The 18,995-nt window shown below is 50.5% G+C and overlaps 1 protein-coding gene and 2 non-coding genes across 3 annotated transcripts in view; all 3 read right to left on the bottom strand.

Annotated features, from left to right (window-relative positions):
* PPP5C (protein phosphatase 5 catalytic subunit) overlaps positions 1-18,995 on the bottom strand; it is a 71,000-nt gene that overhangs the window by 33,086 nt on the left and 18,919 nt on the right. The window contains exons 7-8 of the mRNA XM_063938432.1: positions 18,607-18,712; positions 13,906-14,048 (exon numbers count right to left, since the gene is read on the bottom strand). Of these exons, the coding sequence (XP_063794502.1) occupies positions 13,906-14,048; positions 18,607-18,712 (249 nt within the window). The remainder of the gene's footprint in view (positions 1-13,905; positions 14,049-18,606; positions 18,713-18,995) is intronic.
* Positions 5,306-5,419, bottom strand: LOC134953735 (U5 spliceosomal RNA). Its single transcript, XR_010185742.1, has one exon. It is a non-coding gene; the product is annotated as a U5 spliceosomal RNA (small nuclear RNA).
* On the bottom strand, positions 7,096-7,206 carry LOC134953813 (U5 spliceosomal RNA). Its single transcript, XR_010185795.1, has one exon. It is a non-coding gene; the product is annotated as a U5 spliceosomal RNA (small nuclear RNA).

The following is an 18,995-nucleotide window of genomic DNA, read 5'->3' as shown; positions in this document are numbered from 1 at the left end:
CGGTTTTCCCTGAAGCAGAGGTTCTGCCTGGCTTAGAGCATTGTAGATTGCTCTTAGTTCCAGAATGTTTATGTGAAGAGACGTTTCCAGGCTCGTCCACACTCCCTGGAAGTTTCTTCCTTGTGTGACTGCTCCCCAGCCTCTCAGGCTGGCGTCCGTGGTCACCAGGATCCAATCCTGTATGCCGAATCTGCGGCCCTCCAATAGATGAGCACTCTGCAACCACCACAGAAGAGATACCCTTGTCCTTGGAGACAGGGTTATCCGCTGGTGCATCTGAAGATGCGACCCTGACCATTTGTCCAACAGATCCCTCTGGAAAATTCTTGCGTGGAATCTGCCGAATGGAATTGCTTCGTAAGAAGCCACCATTTTTCCCAGGACTCTTGTGCATTGATGTACAGACACCTTTCCTGGTTTTAGGAGGTTCCTGACAAGCTCGGATAACTCCTTGGCTTTTTCCTCCGGGAGAAAAACCTTTTTCTGAACCGTGTCCAGAATCATCCCTAGGAACAGCAGACGAGTTGTTGGCATTAACTGGGATTTTGGAATATTCAGAATCCACCCGTGCTGTTTTAGCACTTCTTGAGACAGTGCTAATCCCATCTCTAGCTGTTCTCTGGACCTTGCCCTTATCAGGAGATCGTCCAAGTATGGGATAATTAATACGCCTTTTCTTCGAAGAAGAATCATCATCTCGGCCATTACCTTTGTAAAGACCCGAGGTGCCGTGGACAATCCGAACGGCAGCGTCTGAAACTGATAGTGACAGTTTTGTACGACGAACCTGAGGTACCCCTGGTGTGAGGGGTAAATTGGAACGTGGAGGTACGCATCCTTGATGTCCAAGGATACCATAAAGTCCCCTTCTTCCAGGTTCGCTATCACTGCTCTGAGTGACTCCATCTTGAACTTGAACTTCTTTATGTACAGGTTCAAGGACTTCAGATTTAGAATAGGTCTTACCGAGCCATCCGGCTTCGGTACCACAAATAGAGTGGAATAATAGGATTTTGGTACTTACCAGGTAAATCCTTTTCTTTGAATCCATAGGGGGCACTGGAGTACTCTTGGGATATGGACGGGCGTAGCCGAACAAAGGCACTGAATATTTAAATTTAGGACTCTCCCCCCCCTCCATATCCCCGAGTACCTCAGTGTACTCTCTCAGTGTTTTTTACTGAGCGAACAGGAACGATATAGAGAGGTTGACAATGGAGAATACCTATAACATAACGGACAACAACAATGTTGACCCATAACCTTACTGTCAACTAAACAGTTGACACCATAACCGATAGAACTTTATAATTTGAACCAATCGGTGAAAATGTGTTACCATAAGCTCCTCTGAGCTTAATATCAATCAAGTAAAACTTGTTACCCTAAGCTCCCTTGAGCTTAAAACAACCCAGGTAAAACTGCTCTGGGTGGGCGTCCAGTGCCCCCTATGGATTCAAAGAAAAGGATTTACCTGGTAAGTACCAAAATCCTATTTTCTTTATCATCCACTAGGGGTCACTGGAGTACTCTTGGGACGTACCAAAGCTTCCCTCGTGGGCGGGAGAGCTGTTTGATACTTGTAACAGTAGGCAGCCCAAAGCTAGATGCTGATGGCGCCACCATTTATAACGTGTAAACGTGCACAAACGTGGTGCACATGAAGGCTATATAGCCGCGTTTTAGACGCTCCACGACCCACTGGGTCTGACATTCCCACAGAACCTGTGGGATGAGCTATTACTGACGTAGGCGATTGTAACTTAGCCTTAAAGTAAGCCTGACTTGTAGTCATTATTATTACCCAACTGGATAATGTCTGCTGAGAAACTGGCTAACCCCAGTTGGCAGTATCATAGAGAACAAACAACGGATTCATATCACGCACTGTTGACGTTCGGGACATATATAAACGCGTAATGCGTGTACCACATTCAGAATTCTAGAATGTGCTGTCCACACAGGAACCCCTATTGGTATATTGATGTGAAGAATACGAAAGCGTGATTCGTCCGAAGATCTGCTTTGTCATGAGAAAACTCAAATACGGTGGCTTGGAATACAAGGCACCCAAATATGAAAACAAAACCCTTGCCGAAGCCAAGGCTAGAAGAAAAATGTTTTCCAAAGTGAGAAACTTAATTCCCATTTGTTGAAAAGGTTCAAAATATGAAAACTGTAAGAAATCTGAACCCAACTTCAAGTCGCCTGGCGCTGTAGGTGGGATAAATAGAGTCTGAACTTTGATGACACCTGTGGCCGGAGAGCCCCCAGCCACGAGGCAAATGGCCGCCCTGGCACTGAAGGGGTTAATCCCTAGTGCCCGGCGCCATTTGCCAAGACAAAGGGGCTCTTGGCGCCAAATTTGAAATATAATGTGGGCGCTAGGCGCCGTGTTTTATAAATGGATAAAAATGTATTTTCTTAGAATGCGCCGTGGTCCCGGACCCCTCCGGAGACCACGGCAGGGAGGACAGCCCCCGGCGCGCTCAGCAGAGTGTGCGCGCCGGGGGAGAGGAGGCAGCCGCTGACCGCCGGAGTCCGGGAGCTCCGCTCCCGGCAGCGGTCAGTGTAGCCCCGGGCGCACTGGAGTGTGCGCGCCGGGGAGAAGGGTGAGCGCTGCGGCTGGGAGCTCGGCTCCCGCTGCAGTGCTCTATGTGAGAGCCGCCGCTGGGGGCCGGGAGCTCTGCTCCCAGCGCCTCAGCACAGCACGGGTGGCCAGCCGCAGCAGCCGGGACGGACGTCCCGGGCTGCTAGCCGGCGAGGGGGGTGCGCTGCAGCCCGGCTCCCCGCCGGACGCTGCAGCGAGGCCACAAGACAGGCACCGCTCAGGGGGGACCGGGCTAGCCGGCTCCCTAGCGGCGTGGGCACATTAGGCGGGCCAGCAGGATGGTGAGCGCTGGGGTCCGGGAGCTACGCTCCCGGCGCCTCAGCGCTGAAACAAGCCAGGGTCACGGCGGCCGGGACAAGTGTCCCGGTCCGCCGGACTTCGGTACAGGGGGGTGCGCCGCTGCGTGCGGCGAGGCCACTGATTAGTGCCTCCCTGGGGGGACAGGGAGAGCCAGCTCCCTGGAACCCCAGAGGCAGAAAAGCAGGCTGGAGGATGGGGGAAGCCAGCCCCATACCTCCAGCACACAGAGAGCCCTCGCAGCCAGGCTGCAGGGCTAGGGAAGGCACTGCAGTGCCTGAGTATGTAGAGCCTGTGCAGGGCACAGGCTCAGTGTATATTTAACAAAGGGAAATGTACAGTGTGATTTAAAAATGTAATGTATTTAAAGATAAAATGCACTTACTTGATTGTGTGTCCCAGGAGGGGGGAATCCATAGCTGTGCAGGCTGATGGATTCTCCCAGACCTTTTCCCTAAAAACGGAATGCATTCCCATCCAGCCTCACAGTTCCAATGGGGACAGGGAGAAAGAGAAGCAGCTTAGCTATAAAACAAGCTGAGTGGTTTCTTGGAGCTCCATGGAGATCAGCCGTAGTGGACCAGAGACCTGGACCGGGGAGCCAGGCTGCCCAGCTCTGGAGCCCAAATCCAGGCTGCAGGCAGTGAGAAGGGGTCCCGGGCAGGTTTCTGGAAGTCAGTTTAGGAGGGAAAACTTCCCCCCAGCCAGACTGAACGGCACCGTGGGAGTAGCCTGCTCTCCCAGATGGGAGAGACAAAGGAGACCGGCCACTCCCCACTGTCCATTGGGGACAATGTTAGGTGTGCATGAGTCCAGAGCATGCACAGCTCATGGGTAAACATTGATTGGTTGTACACCACAGGGCGGGCTTACCCCCTGTGGTAGAGGGTCTTGGAGAGGGATAAAAGGAGGGCAGTTGGCCCATAGGTTTGTGTATTGTAACATCTTCTTCTGCTGAAAAGATCTTGATTGTATGCCGTTGCCCCTAGCAATAGGGAGGAGCCTTTTTAAAGGTTATTTGAGCAATAAACACCTTTGCCTCAAGAAGACTGCTTCATCTTGTGACCAACAGGGTTAGGCCAAACCTAGCCCCGTTCTCCGGCTGTCCAGGGAAGCACCTGACGTCTCCAAGCTCCGCCTTCCGCCAGCTACCGGTAGAGGCCTAGCAAGTGGCTAGTGGGGATTCGTCGACACCACACAGGTGTGGTAAAGCAATGCGTCGGCACATACAGAGCAGAACCGTGGTTCCAAACGCCACGGCAGGTTAGGAGTTTGGTGGTGGCAGCAAGAACCCGCCCACAACGCAGTGGGTGGAGTCAGTAACAGGCGGTTACTGACGGTAAGCGGGAATCCCCTATGTGGTCAGGCCTCGTGCGGCTTGACCTTCCAGTCTGTGCGCAGTCGACGGGACGCGGCAAGCGGCGAGTGCTTCCGTACGGTACCGTCCTGTCACAACACCTTGTAGAAAGATGTGTACAGACGCAAATAGAGGCAAACGTCTTTGAAAATAAGTTTACCACACAGATACCTGCACTCTTAGTGCAGATCAACTCAGTTTTCCATCCCACCCCGTTTAACAGAATACGGGTAACTTGAAGGATGATGTTGGAAACTTCCGAGGTTTACAACCTATGTAAGCACACGAAATTTTGTAATAATGAGCTGCCTTAAGCGGCTTACTATTTCGTAACATGGTTGGTATAACCGATACTGTAATGCTCTATTTCTTAAGAGGGCGGTCTGAACCCTCACCCCGTCAACCGCAGCTGCGGTACATGGATAATAGGTACATAGGTAACTATGGGTAAACTAACGTTCCCTGATGTAACAGGTTGGACGTATTATGAGCGGGCCAAGATCGTGTGCAAGTATTCCTTGAAAATTCGAGAAGCAAACTTCTCCGAAACCCATGAGATACCACCAGTATGACTGTGACAAACTGTCTTATGATCCGTTTTGGCAACGGAGAGAGCAGCGGAAAATGGTGGAGCCAGATACACGATGCTGAATGACCACATGAATGTGAGAGACTCCACCGCCACTGCCCTTGTGATCTGTTTTGTACACATACTGAGCTTTTCTAATTGTGGCGAGATGCCATCATGTATACTTGAGGGTAACCCCCTTCTGTGGACTCACATATGACACACCTCTGGATTTAATGTCCAGTTTTCAGGATCCAAATCCTGACGGGTGAGATCCTCTGTCTAACAGATGTCCACTCACGGAATGATCTCTTGACATTTTCACATAATGGTGTTCTGAGCCATTGAGGATTTGAGTCACATGCCGCATTGCCATGCGGCTTCTTGGTTCTCATGCCGCATTGCCATGCGGCTTCTTGGTTCTCACTGGTTGTTGTGTATGCAACTGCCGTTGCCTTGTTTGACTGCTTAAGGCCAGCGTGAGGCAGGCATCAAAAATTTACATGAAACTCACGGTTGTTCCTCTCCACGGAAATCTTTAGTAAAAGGCGAAAGATTTATTCGTTCTGAAGAGAAACCAGAGTATATCCCTGGTCAGACTGAAAGCGAATCATGTATTGCATTGTAAAATGCACAGAGTTCTAGGACATTTATCGACCGCAATCTGTCGTGTTTTAGAACCTTTGTCGCTGATTTTAACTACAAATCCTGACCCTCTGCGCCTGTCGTCCAGAGTATATGCACCCTTGTCCCTCTGTGGGAAACGCGAGTGAAGGGTGGCGAACTAAATTGAAAACACATCTTTATTCTTAATAGGTGAATACACCAATGTACCGCTAGTGTGCGTGTTTTGTGCTAATTACTAGATGTACATTTGTTCTTGCTGGTGTAGTAGGTAAAAGTCTTTGATTTACCGTATTTATAATCTTACCTAGGAATTGACATCGTTTAGACGGAATTAGATGCGATTGTTTTCGAACTTGATCTGCTACCGCAGTATACCTTAGTAGCGCAAGTTAGAGGAACTTTGTTGAGACAGAGTTCTTATGTGAGATGAGCTATCATCCCAACATCACTTTGGTAAATACCCAAAGCGATAAGCAACGGTAGACATGAAATGGTTAATGGTTGTGGCGATTTGCAAACGCTAGAACCTGTGATGAACAAACCGGACTGGGTAAATACGCATTGTGAAGATCAAATGCAATTATGCAAATTTTGTGGCTCCAATAAGCAAATACTAACCACAGAAAATCCATTTTCTAACTGTAGTAAATGACTTGCTGATTGATATTGCGACGGAGCTGTTTGGTTTTGCTCAAACAGAAGGGAATAAGTAACTCTGACTCTGTTGGCGTACTACTGCCTGGTTTATAAACCAGCAAAGACTAAATGACAACCTGCCAAACCGTTCGACAGAGGCAGTTTTGTACTTTAAGCTGTAAATAGCTGAGACATGTATGAGTTGAAGTCCTGAAACCTCGCAAATGTAACATGTAAAGACGCGCTTCCACATAAAAGAGGTCATCAAACCACTGGCTTGCTGACTGTAACGTCCTGTCGTTACAAGGCGTGACTGTTTCTTATAAAGGGATAAAACGCCGTTACAAGTATACTGTATGCGGTAATGGCTGAATATCATAAAGGGATAAAATACCGTTACAAGTATATCAAATTTATGAGCAAACAAGCTCTGGCCTTGTCGCGCTTAACTAGCGACAATGAAAATAACCGGCGTTAGCAGAAGCTTTACAGATATACTCTGCAGCTTCTTTTACCAGTGATCGTCATTGTTTCATACATAGATTCTAGTGACCCAAATGTATCCTGGGTTTTTATAATGTTTGACAGAAAATCATCTACCAATGGCGGATCGCGTCCTTTTGGAAACGATTATGTATGGTTGTTAAAAAGCCCCCGCACTATCTGAGTGCTGGACTAATGTACCCTTCTCACTCGTAGTTATCGGTGTGAAATTTGACATAGAATCGTGCATTAAATTATAAGACCAGTGAAATAAACACTCTGGTACCCAAAGGGAAATTGGCCCTTTGGAAAGAGTGTCTTTTGTTAGAGCTGGCGGAGACATTCCGAGACTCCGATGTTACCGCTCTTTTAATTTGAATTGCCAATGTTAACATAGGATTTTTAAAATTATTTTTAGTCTGCACTATAGCCCTACTCGCTATGTAGACAGACACCACAATAGGCAACAGACAGACACTTGCACGGCTTAATGAAGTTATTATGTGTCATATATATATATGTTATTGCTGAACAGCCTATTCATATGAAACTCAAGCTTGTTTCTCTCTTCGGAAACCTTTAGCAAAAACCGAAAGATTTATTCGATATGAAGAGAAATCAAAGTATTCTTTATGTGAAAAGCAGTTCACATGGGCATATGAAACCCGAACCAAATTCCTACTAACTTCCCTGCGCCTCTGGTGGCTTAGAGATGTAGGGCAGGAATGTTCTAGAATTAAGTAGAAATACAGATTACATGGCTAACTTATGTGAAACTGAACCAAAAACTTCCCACTAACACCCCTGCGCCTCCTTGTGGAGTATAGGTGTATGGGCGGAATGTTCTGGAATTATAACCTGTAAGAACAGCAATGATTAAAATGACCGTCATGCCATGCTTCCACTGAAAATCACAGGACAGGTTACCTGCTGCAGTGTTAATATAGGCTTAATAGCCTATTATACATTAAATATAGGCTTAATAGCCTATTCTACAGTTACAGGTCTATTATACAGTAAAATCCGTGCAGTTTACAATACATTATCTTGCAGCCTTATGCTTTAGCTAGCCTTCCAGTTATTTCCATTAACTGTTTAAACACTAAGCAGTCTCTTAACCCATGCAGCCTTCTGCTGCTATGGGCTTTACTCAACACTGCCTGCAGTGATGTATTATTTCCAATATATCTTATTCCCAAGCAGCCTTTGCTGCTGCTATGGGTCAATAACTTGTTTAAAACTGAGCAGTCTCTTATTTAAAACTGAGCAGTCTCTTAACCCATGCAGCCTTTGCTGCTGCTATGGGCTTTACTCACCGTCACCCCCCTGCAGCCGCGCTGCTTGTGATGTAGCTTTTAGCTTCTCCCTGTGCAGCGGCCGGAAGCGAGTGCAGGGAGCCTAGGGAAACCCGGGGAGCGCTGCTATATTGCGCCGGGGAGCCCTCCGGAAGAACGGGCGGCGCCTCATACAGCAGTGGCCGGGTGCAGCGCTGGAAGAGCGGCCGGCGTCTTTAGTGACGTACGGCCGCTCGGAGCTTTAGACACGGGTACGCAGAGTGGCTGCTTGGGCGGCGCTCGCGTACAGTGGCTGGGAGAGCGGCCGGCGTCTTTGAATGACGTGCGGCCGCTCGGATACGTTTCTACAGTGGCAGAGTTCTGGTACAGTGGCTGGGAGAGCGGCCGGCGTCTTTGAATGACGTGCGGCCGCTCGGATACGTTTCTACAGTGGCAGAGTTCTGGTACAGTGGCTGGGAGAGCGGCCGGCGTCTGTGAGTGACGTGCGGCCGCTCTCTTCGTTCAGCGGGGTATCCTGCTAATGAGCGCGCTGTAAGCGGCGGGCAAAGCGGTGGTAACAATAAAGGCTTTCCCCACACAGCAGGGCGGCCGCGTGAGCTGACCGCCCTGACCCCCCACCATACCTTGTAGTGCCGCACTCTGTAAGCTCCGTCCAGATTGTGACGGGGCTTTCATCCTGGCTGTGACGGGGCTTCTTTCTGTAAGCTCCGTCCAGTTGCAGTAGGATACAGTGTCTGCCTGTGGCTGTGAGGGTGCTCTTTGTGAGGACCGACACGCCATGCGCTTAGCGCCTGTGGCTGTGAGGGTGCTCTTTGTGAGGACCGACACGCCATTCGCTGCCCGTGCAGCGGCACTATCCCGGACCCATGTTTTTCCAGAAACTGGGAAGGGATGTGCTAAGTGTAAAAATAAAAATTAAAAATAAAAATTAAAAATAAAAATCCAAGTGTGGTTATACCACAAGCCAATGTTCGTGCTGTGAGCACCGAAAAAACACTGAGAGAGTACACTGAGGTACTCGGGGATATGGAGGGGGGGGAAGAGTCCTAAATTTAAATATTCAGTGCCTTTGTTCGGCTACGCCCGTCCATATCCCAAGAGTACTCCAGTGACCCCTAGTGGATGATAAAGAAAATACCCCTTTCCTTGTTGTAGAAGAGGTACCTTGACTATCACCTGCTGAGAGTACAGCTTGTGAATGGCTTCCAAGACCGTCTCCCTTTCGGAGGGGGACGTTGGTAAAGCAGACTTCAGGAAACGGCGAGGTGGATCTGTCTCTAGTTCCAACCTGTATCCCTGAGATATTATCTGCAGGATCCAGGGATCTACCTGCGAGTGAGCCCACTGCGCGCTGAAATTCTTGAGACGACCGCCCACCGCCCCCGAGTCCGCTTGAGAAGCCCCTGCGTCATGCTGAGGCTTTTGTAGAAGCGGGGGAGGGCTTCTGTTCCTGGGAAGGAGCTGCCTGTTGCTGTCTCTTCCCCCTTCCTCTGCCTCGTGGCAGATATGAATATCCCTTTGCTCTCTTGTTTTTAAAGGAACGAAAGGGCTGCGGTTGAAAAGTCGGTGTCTTTTTCTGTTGGGGAGTAACTTGAGGTAAAAAGGTGGATTTCCCAGCTGTAGCCGTGGCCACCAAATCTGATAGACCGACTCCAAATAACTCCTCCCCTTTATACGGCAAAACTTCCATATGCCGTTTTGAGTCCGCATCGCCTGACCACTGTCGCGTCCATAAACTTCTTCTGGCCGAAATGGACATAGCACTTACCCGTGATGCCAGTGTGCAGATATCCCTCTGTGCATCACGCATATAAAGAAATGCATCCTTTATTTGCTCTAAAGACAGTAAAACATTGTCCCTATCCAGGGTATCAATATTTTCAATCAGGGACTCTGACCAAACTACTCCAGCACTGCACATCCAGGCTGACGCTATAGCTGGTCGTAGTATAACACCTGTATGTGTGTATATACTTTTTTGGATATTTTCCATCCTCCTATCTGCTGGATCTTTAAGTGCGGCCGTCTCAGGAGAGGGTAACGCCACTTGTTTAGATAAGCGTGTGAGCGCCTTGTCCACCCTAGGAGGTGTTTCCCAGCGCGCCCTAACCTCTGGCGGGAAAGGGTATAAAGCCAATAACTTCTTTGAAATTAGCATCTTTTTATCGGGGGCAACCCACGCTTCATTACACACGTCATTTAGTTCTTCTGATTCAGGAAAAACTATAGGTAGTTTTTTCACACCCCACATAATACCCTGTTTAGTGGTACCTGTAGTATCAGCTAAACGTAACGCCTCCTTCATTGCCAAAATCATATAACGTGTGGCCCTACTGGAAAATACGGTTGATTCGTCACCGTCGCCACTGGAATCAGTGCCTGTGTCTGGGTCTGTGTCGACCGACTGAGGCAAAGGGCGTTTTACAGCCCCTGACGGTGTTTGAGGCGCCTGGACAGGCACTAATTGATTGTCCGGCCGTCTCATGTCGTCAAACGACTGCTTTAGCGTGTTGACACTATCCCGTAATTCCAAAAATAAAGGCATCCATTCTGGTGTCGACCCCCTAGGAGGTGACATCCCCATATTTGGCAATTGCTCCGCCTCCACACCAATATCGTCCTCATACATGTCGACACACACGTACCGACACACAGCAGACACACAGGGAATGCTCTTAACGAAGACAGGACCCCACTAGCCCTTTGGGGAGACAGAGGGAGAGTTTGCCAGCACACACCAAAGCGCTATATATGACAGGGATAGCCTTATAATAAGTGCTCCCTGTATAGCTGCTTTTATAATATAATTTTTGCCACTATTTTGCCCCCCCTCTCTTGTTTTACCCTGTTTCTGTAGTGCAGTGCAGGGGAGAGACCTGGGAGCCGTCCTGACCAGCGGAGCTGTGTAAGGAAAATGGCGCTGTGTGCTGAGGAGATAGGCCCCGCCCCTTTTTCGGCGGGCTCGTCTCCCGCTCTTTAGTGGATTCTGGCAGGGGTTAAATATCTCCATATAGCCCCCGGAGGCTATATGTGAGGTATTTTTTAGCCAAATAGGTTTTCATTTGCCTCCCAGGGCGCTCCCCTCCCAGCGCCCTGCACCCTCAGTGACTGCCGTGTGAAGTGTGCTGAGAGGAAAATGGCGCACAGCTGCAGTGCTGAGCGCTACCTTTAGAAGACTGAGGAGTCTTCTGCCGCCGATTCTGGACCTCTTCTTGTTTCAGCATCTGCAAGGGGGCCGGCGGCGAGGCTCCGGTGACCATCCAGGCTGTACCTGTGATCGTCCCTCTGGAGCTGATGTCCAGTAGCCAAGAAGCCAATCCATCCTGCACGCAGGTGAGTTCACTTCTTCTCCCCTAAGTCCCTCGTTGCAGTGATCCTGTTGCCAGCAGGACTCACTGTAAAATAAAAAACCTAAGCTAAACTTTTCTAAGCAGCTCTTTAGGAGAGCCACCTAGATTGCACCCTTCTCGGCCGGGCACAAAAATCTAACTGAGGCTTGGAGGAGGGTCATAGGGGGAGGAGCCAGTGCACACCACCTGATCGGAAAGCTTTACTTTTTGTGCCCTGTCTCCTGCGGAGCCGCTATTCCCCATGGTCCTTTCAGGAACCCCAGCATCCACTAGGACGATAGAGAAATGCATATACATAATGTAATACACAATAACACACATATCCCCAATAGAAATATATATATATATATATATATATATATATATATATATATATATATATATATATATATATATATATATATATATATACACACACACACACACACACACACACACATATAACATACATGTAAGTGGTTTGTCCGGAACCCTAGGGTCTGTAGTGACATTAATGTGTTCTGAATGTGTATGACCATGTACTGAATGCCCCAGTTGTGGATCAAACAGGAAACCTTATGGTCGGCAGAACACCTAGTATTAGTCGACGGCAGGGAGTAGTAACCAGGCAAAAAAAACTATTTGCGATCCTGAGGGGTTCGAGGGAAGTATACATAAATAATTTTAATATTACTCCCCCACCTATACTACCATGTCTGTGCTCGAGCTACAGGCCCATGGAACCGTACCATACATATACATATAAATATATATACAGGTATAAGGCAGTTACAGCATGTTAATTTACACCCAGTAAGAACAGTTGGTGCCGACAGGACCACCCACATACTACTGTGTCTCCCATACAGTGTTTACTTTTACCAAGCATACAACTACCGACCTGCTGATACTACATTTACCTAATCACGTACCAACAGGCGTCGGTGATGCCGACAGCGAACCCCACAGCTGTTTGTGACAGAGCACTCACGCATGTCGACATACTGAAAAGCTATAGTGGGTATAACTGACAGGGAACACAGAGAGATATGCACAATAATGATTACATGCCCATTATCAAAATTAGTGCTATATTTCCATCTATATAGCACTAAACCACTGTGCCCCCCCCCCCCGTTTGCAGTAAAACCTGCTTTTGGCGGGGACATGGAGAAAATGGCGCTGGATGTTGTGAGGGCTAAGCCCCGCCCCTTCTCGGCGCGATTCAGCCCCTCCATTAAAATAAGCTTTTTATGCGATTTTAACTTGTTATGCTGGCGGGGGCCATATACAGTGTCCACGCACTGTATACATGTCCCCTCTTTTCACACAAGAGGTTTATATTGCTGCTCAGGGCGCCCCCCTCCCTGTGCCCTGCACCCTTGCAAAGCGGCGGCGTGTGGGAGCAACGGCGCGCAGCGCGGCCCCTGTATACTGGCGGGGGTTCGGCCACGGTGCCCGGGCACCGAAGAAGCATCTCATACCAGCGTTTTTCTGACCCCAGTAACTGCTGCCCAGGGCGCTCCCCCCCCAGCGCCCTGCACCCTGAGAGTGCCGTTGGTGTGTGGGAGCATGGAACGCAGCACGACCGCTGCGCTGTACCTCCGTTACTGAAGTCTTCTGTTCTTCTCATACTCACCCGGCTTCTTTCTTCTGGCTCTGTGAGGGGGGTGACGGCGCGGCTCCGGGAACAAGCAGCTAGGCGCACCAAGTGATCGAACCCTCTGGAGCTAATGGTGTCCAGTAGCCTAAGAAGCAGAGCCCTTGAACTAAGCAGAAGTAGGTCTGCTGCTCTCCTCTCAGTCCCACGATGCAGGGAGCCTGTAGCCAACAGGTCTTCCTGAAAATAATAAACCTAACAAAGTCTTTCTAAAGAAACTCAGTAGAGCTCCCCTGTTTAGTGTCCAGTCTCTCTGGGCACAGAGTCTAACGAGTCTGGAGGAGGGGCATAGAGGGAGGAGCCAGTTCACACCCATTCCAAGTCTTATAGTGTGCCCATGTCTCCTGCGGATCCAGTCTATACCCCATGGTCCTTTTGGAGTCCCCAGCATCCTCTAGTACGTATGAGAAATAAGGATTTACCGGTAGGTAACCAAAATCCTTTCTCGTAGTCCATAGAGGATGCTGGGCGGGCGCCTGCCCGCGCTTCGTTTTCCTGCTATTTGGTTCAGTACAACTTCGTTTTAGTTGAGTACTGCATTGTTACTTGGTAAGTAATGTTTCAGCCAGTGCTGATGTTTCCAGCTAGTTAGCTTGACGTGCCTTGTATGTGTGAGCTGGTGTAAATCTCACCACTATCTGTGTATAATCCTTCTCTTGAAGATGTCCGTCTCCTTGGGCACAGTTTCTAGACTGAGTCTGGTAGGAGGGGCATAGAGGGAGGAGCCAGCCCACACTCTCAAACTCTTAAAGTGCCAATGGCTCCTGATGGATCAGTCTATACCCCATGGTACTAATGTGGACCCCAGCATCCTCTAGGACTATGAGAAAAGGATTTACCAGTAGGTACCAAAATCCTATTTTATGTCCTAGTGGGGACCTGAGGAGCGCGCACAGGCCGGCTTATCAGCGGTGCCTGGACCCCTCGCAGACACTCCACATGAGGTGACAGACACCAGGCCGCTCTCTGCAGTCCTGGACCAGGGCAGATAACTATAATGTGAGCGGTGGTCACACGGCCAGTACGCGGGAACACATCTCACCAGAACTCGCTGATTAATGCACATCGCCAGCGGCAGCCACTGGAAAACCTCACTGAACAGCTGGAACATCTGCGTGGAATATTTGGCTTTCACTTCTCCCTCAAATCCGTACATCTGGTTCATGGTGTCCGTCTCATGGTTACCTAGGAGAAAACAAGAGCTTGTGAGCTGAGCAAGCACCACAGTGACGCACTTCAGGGCAAAAGGGATGGAGAGAAGTCGGAGAATCCTAAAGGAAAATCAAACCACTTGAGAACAAGTTTACGAGGGGAAATTAGGCAGCAGCCAAGGGGAAAATCAGCAGCCACGGTGGGGAACGGCGCGGTCAGACAGCACGGTGCATAAGTACATAACTGTAATAATGCAGGGTTGAGGTTATGACCAAATGTCATAGGAGCGGACAACCTACCTCGCAGAAGCTGGGAGTGCGCAGGATAACAACCTACCTCGCAGACGCTGGGAGTGCGCAGGATAACAACCTACCTCGCAGAAGCTGGAAGTGCGCAGGATAACAACCTACCTCGCAGAAGCTGGAAGTGCGCAGGATAACAACCTACCTCGCAGAAGCTGGGAGTGCGCAGGATAACAACCTACCTCGCAGAAGCTGGAAGTGCGCAGGATAACAACCTACCTCGCAGAAGGTGGGAGTGCGCAGGATAACAACCTACCTCGCAGAAGGTGGGAGTGCGCAGGATAACAACCTACCTCGCAGAAGCTGGGAGTGCGCAGGATAACAACCTACCTCGCAGAAGCTGGAAGTGCGCAGGATAACAACCTACCTCGCAGAAGGTGGGAGTGCGCAGGATAACAACCTACCTCGCAGAAGCTGGAAGTGCGCAGGATAACAACCTACCTCGCAGAAGGCGGGAGTGCGCAGGATAACAACCTACCTCGCAGAAGGTGGAAGTGCGCAGGATAACAACCTACCTCGCAGAAGCTGGAAGTGCGCAGGATAACAACCTACCTCGCAGAAGCTGGAAGTGCGCAGGATAACAACCTACCTCGCAGAAGCTGGAAGTGCGCAAGATAACAACCTACCTCGCAGAAGCTGGGAGTGCGCAGGATAACAACCTACCTCGCAGAAGGTGGGAGTGCGCAGGATAACAACCTACCTCGCAGAAGGTGGGAGTGCGCAGGATAACAACCTACCTCGCCGGAGGATGGAAGTGCGCAGGATAACAACCTACCTCGCAGAAGGTGGGAGTGCGCAGGATAACAACCTACCTCGCAGAAGCTGGGAGTACGCAGGATAACAACCTACCTCGCAGAAGGTGGAAGTGCGCAGGATAACAACCTACCTCGCAGAAGCTGGGAGTGCGCAGGATAACAACCTACCTCGCAGAAGCTGGGAGTGCGCAGGATAACAACCTACCTCGCAGAAGCTGGGAGTGCGCAGGATAACAACCTACCTCGCAGAAGCTGGAAGTGCGCAGGATAACAACCTACCTCGCAGAAGGTGGGAGTGCGCAGGATAACAACCTACCTCGCAGAAGCTGGGAGTGCGCAGGATAACAACCTACCTCGCAGAAGGTGGAAGTGCGCAAGATAACAACCTACCTCGCAGAAGCTGGGAGTGCGCAGGATAACAACCTACCTCGCAGAAGCTGGAAGTGCGCAGGATAACAACCTACCTCGCAGAAGCTGGAAGTGCGCAGGATAACAACCTACCTCGCAGAAGCTGGAAGTGCGCAGGATAACAACCTACCTCGCAGAAGCTGGAAGTGCGCAGGATAACAACCTACCTCGCAGAAGCTGGGAGTGCGCAGGATAACAACCTACCTCGCAGAAGCTGGGAGTGCGCAGGATAACAACCTACCTCGCAGAAGCTGGGAGTGCGCAGGATAACAACCTACCTCGCAGAAGCTGGGAGTGCGCAGGATAACAACCTACCTCGCAGAAGCTGGGAGTGCGCAGGATAACAACCTACCTCGCAGAAGCTGGGAGTACGCAGGATAACAACCTACCTCGCAGAAGGTGGAAGTGCGCAGGATAACAACCTACCTCGCAGAAGCTGGGAGTGCGCAGGATAACAACCTACCTCGCAGAAGGTGGGAGTGCGCAGGATAACAACCTACCTCGCAGAAGCTGGGAGTGCGCAGGATAACAACCTACCTCGCAGAAGCTGGGAGTGCGCAGGATAACAACCTACCTCGCAGAAGCTGGAAGTGCGCAAGATAACAACCTACCTCGCAGAAGCTGGAAGTGCGCAGGATAACAACCTACCTCGCAGAAGCTGGAAGTGCGCAGGATAACAACCTACCTCGCAGAAGGTGGAAGTGCGCAGGATAACAACCTACCTCGCAGAAGCTGGAAGTGCGCAGGATAACAACCTACCTCGCAGAAGCTGGGAGTGCGCAGGATAACAACCTACCTCGCCGGAGGATGGAAGTGCGCAGGATAACAACCTACCACGCAGAAGCTGGAAGTGCGCAAGATAACAACCTACCTCGCAGAAGCTGGAAGTGCGCAGGATAACAACCTACCTCGCCGGAGGATGGAAGTGCGCAGGATAACAACCTACCTCGCAGAAGGTGGAAGTGCGCAGGATAACAACCTACCTCGCAGAAGCTGGAAGTGCGCAGGATAACAACCTACCTCGCAGAAGGCGGAAGTGCGCAGGATAACAACCTACCTCGCAGAAGCTGGAAGTGCGCAGGATAACAACCTACCTCGCAGAAGGCGGGAGTGCGCAGGATAACAACCTACCTCGCAGAAGGTGGAAGTGTGCAGGATAACAACCTACCTCGCAGAAGCTGGAAGTGCGCAGGATAACAACCTACCTCGCAGAAGCTGGAAGTGCGCAGGATAACAACCTACCTCGCAGAAGCTGGAAGTGCGCAAGATAACCTACCTCGCAGAAGCTGGGAGTGCGCAGGATAACAACCTACCTCGCCGGAGGATGGAAGTGCGCAGGATAACAACCTACCACGCAGAAGCTGGAAGTGCGCAAGATAACAACCTACCTCGCAGAAGCTGGAAGTGCGCAGGATAACAACCTACCTCGCAGAAGGCGGAAGTGCGCAGGATAACAACCTACCTCGCAGAAGCTGGAAGTGCGCAGGATAACAACCTACCTCGCAGAAGGTGGAAGTGCGCAGGATAACAACCTACCTCGCAGAAGCTGGAAGTGCGCAGGATAACAACCTACCTCGCAGAAGCTGGAAGTGCGCAGGATAACAACCTACCTCGCAGAAGCTGGAAGTGCGCAGGATAACAACCTACCTCGCAGAAGCTGGAAGTGCGCAGGATAACAACCTACCTCGCAGAAGCTGGAAGTGCGCAGGATAACAACCTACCTCGCAGAAGCTGGAAGTGCGCAGGATAACAACCTACCTCGCAGAAGCTGGGAGTGCGCAGGATAACAACCTACCTCGCAGAAGCTGGGAGTGCGCAGGATAACAACCTACCTCGCAGAAGCTGGGAGTACGCAGGATAACAACCTACCTCGCAGAAGCTGGGAGTGCGCAGGATAACAACCTACCTCGCAGAAGCTGGGAGTGCGCAGGATAACAACCTACCTCGCAGAAGCTGGGAGTGCGCAGGATAACAACCTACCTCGCAGAAGCTGGGAGTGCGCAGGATAACAACCTACCTCGCAGAAGCTGGAAGTGCGCAGGATAACAACCTACCTCGCAGAAGGTGGGAGTGCGCAGGATAACAACCTACCTCGCAGAAGGTGGGAGTGCGCAGGATAACAACCTACCTCGCAGAAGGTGGAAGTGCGCAAGATAACAACCTACCTCGCAGAAGCTGGGAGTGCGCAGGATAACAACCTACCTCGCAGAAGCTGGAAGTGCGCAGGATAACAACCTACCTCGCAGAAGCTGGAAGTGCGCAGGATAACAACCTACCTCGCAGAAGCTGGAAGTGCGCAGGATAACAACCTACCTCGCAGAAGCTGGAAGTGCGCAGGATAACAACCTACCTCGCAGAAGCTGGAAGTGCGCAGGATAACAACCTACCTCGCAGAAGCTGGGAGTGCGCAGGATAACAACCTACCTCGCAGAAGCTGGGAGTGCGCAGGATAACAACCTACCTCGCAGAAGCTGGGAGTGCGCAGGATAACAACCTACCTCGCAGAAGCTGGGAGTGCGCAGGATAACAACCTACCTCGCAGAAGCTGGGAGTGCGCAGGATAACAACCTACCTCGCAGAAGCTGGGAGTACGCAGGATAACAACCTACCTCGCAGAAGGTGGAAGTGCGCAGGATAACAACCTACCTCGCAGAAGCTGGGAGTGCGCAGGATAACAACCTACCTCGCAGAAGCTGGGAGTGCGCAGGATAACAACCTACCTCGCAGAAGGTGGAAGTGCGCAGGATAACAACCTACCTCGCAGAAGGTGGAAGTGCGCAGGATAACAACCTACCTCGCAGAAGCTGGGAGTGCGCAGGATAACAACCTACCTCGCAGAAGCTGGGAGCACGTGGATAACAACCTACCTCGCAGAAGCTGGAAGCGCGCAGGATAACAACCTACCTCGCAGAAGCTGGGAGTGCGCAGGATAACAACCTACCTCGCAGAAGCTGGAAGTGCGCAGGATAACAACCTACCTCGCAGAAGGTGGGAGTGCGCAGGATAACAACCTACCTCGCAGAAGCTGGGAGTGCGCAGGATAACAACCTACCTCGCAGAAGCTGGAAGTGCGCAGGATAACAACCTACCTCGCAGAAGCTGGGAGTGCGCAGGATAACAACCTACCTCGCAGAAGGTGGAAGTGCGCAGGATACAGCAGTTTGAAGCCACAAAGTGTCACTATCACTTCTACAGAAAACGAGCCACGATCCACAAAATCGCCATTAAATATCTGCAGGAACTCAGGAAAAGTGCCCGGAAACTACACATGTAACCCGGTGGGTGCCAGTTGTGGCAGGACTTGTGGGGATATATAGCTTTCATTTACCATACATTCACTCTGCACACATCTGACCTCACACACAGAGCACAGAACACACTGTCCAGCACAAATACATAGATATTATAGTGTGGAGTGAATAATACTGTATACAGCCTACAGTTGGTGAATGGCGGCTTCTAACCAGACAGGGGTGTAGCAAACCTAAATGGAGCCGACAGAACAAGATGGCCGC

Source organism: Pseudophryne corroboree, chromosome 8 (assembly GCF_028390025.1).
Source record: "Pseudophryne corroboree isolate aPseCor3 chromosome 8, aPseCor3.hap2, whole genome shotgun sequence".
Taxonomy (NCBI): Eukaryota; Metazoa; Chordata; class Amphibia; order Anura; family Myobatrachidae; genus Pseudophryne; species Pseudophryne corroboree.
This window is presented reverse-complemented; position numbering and strand designations above follow the sequence as displayed.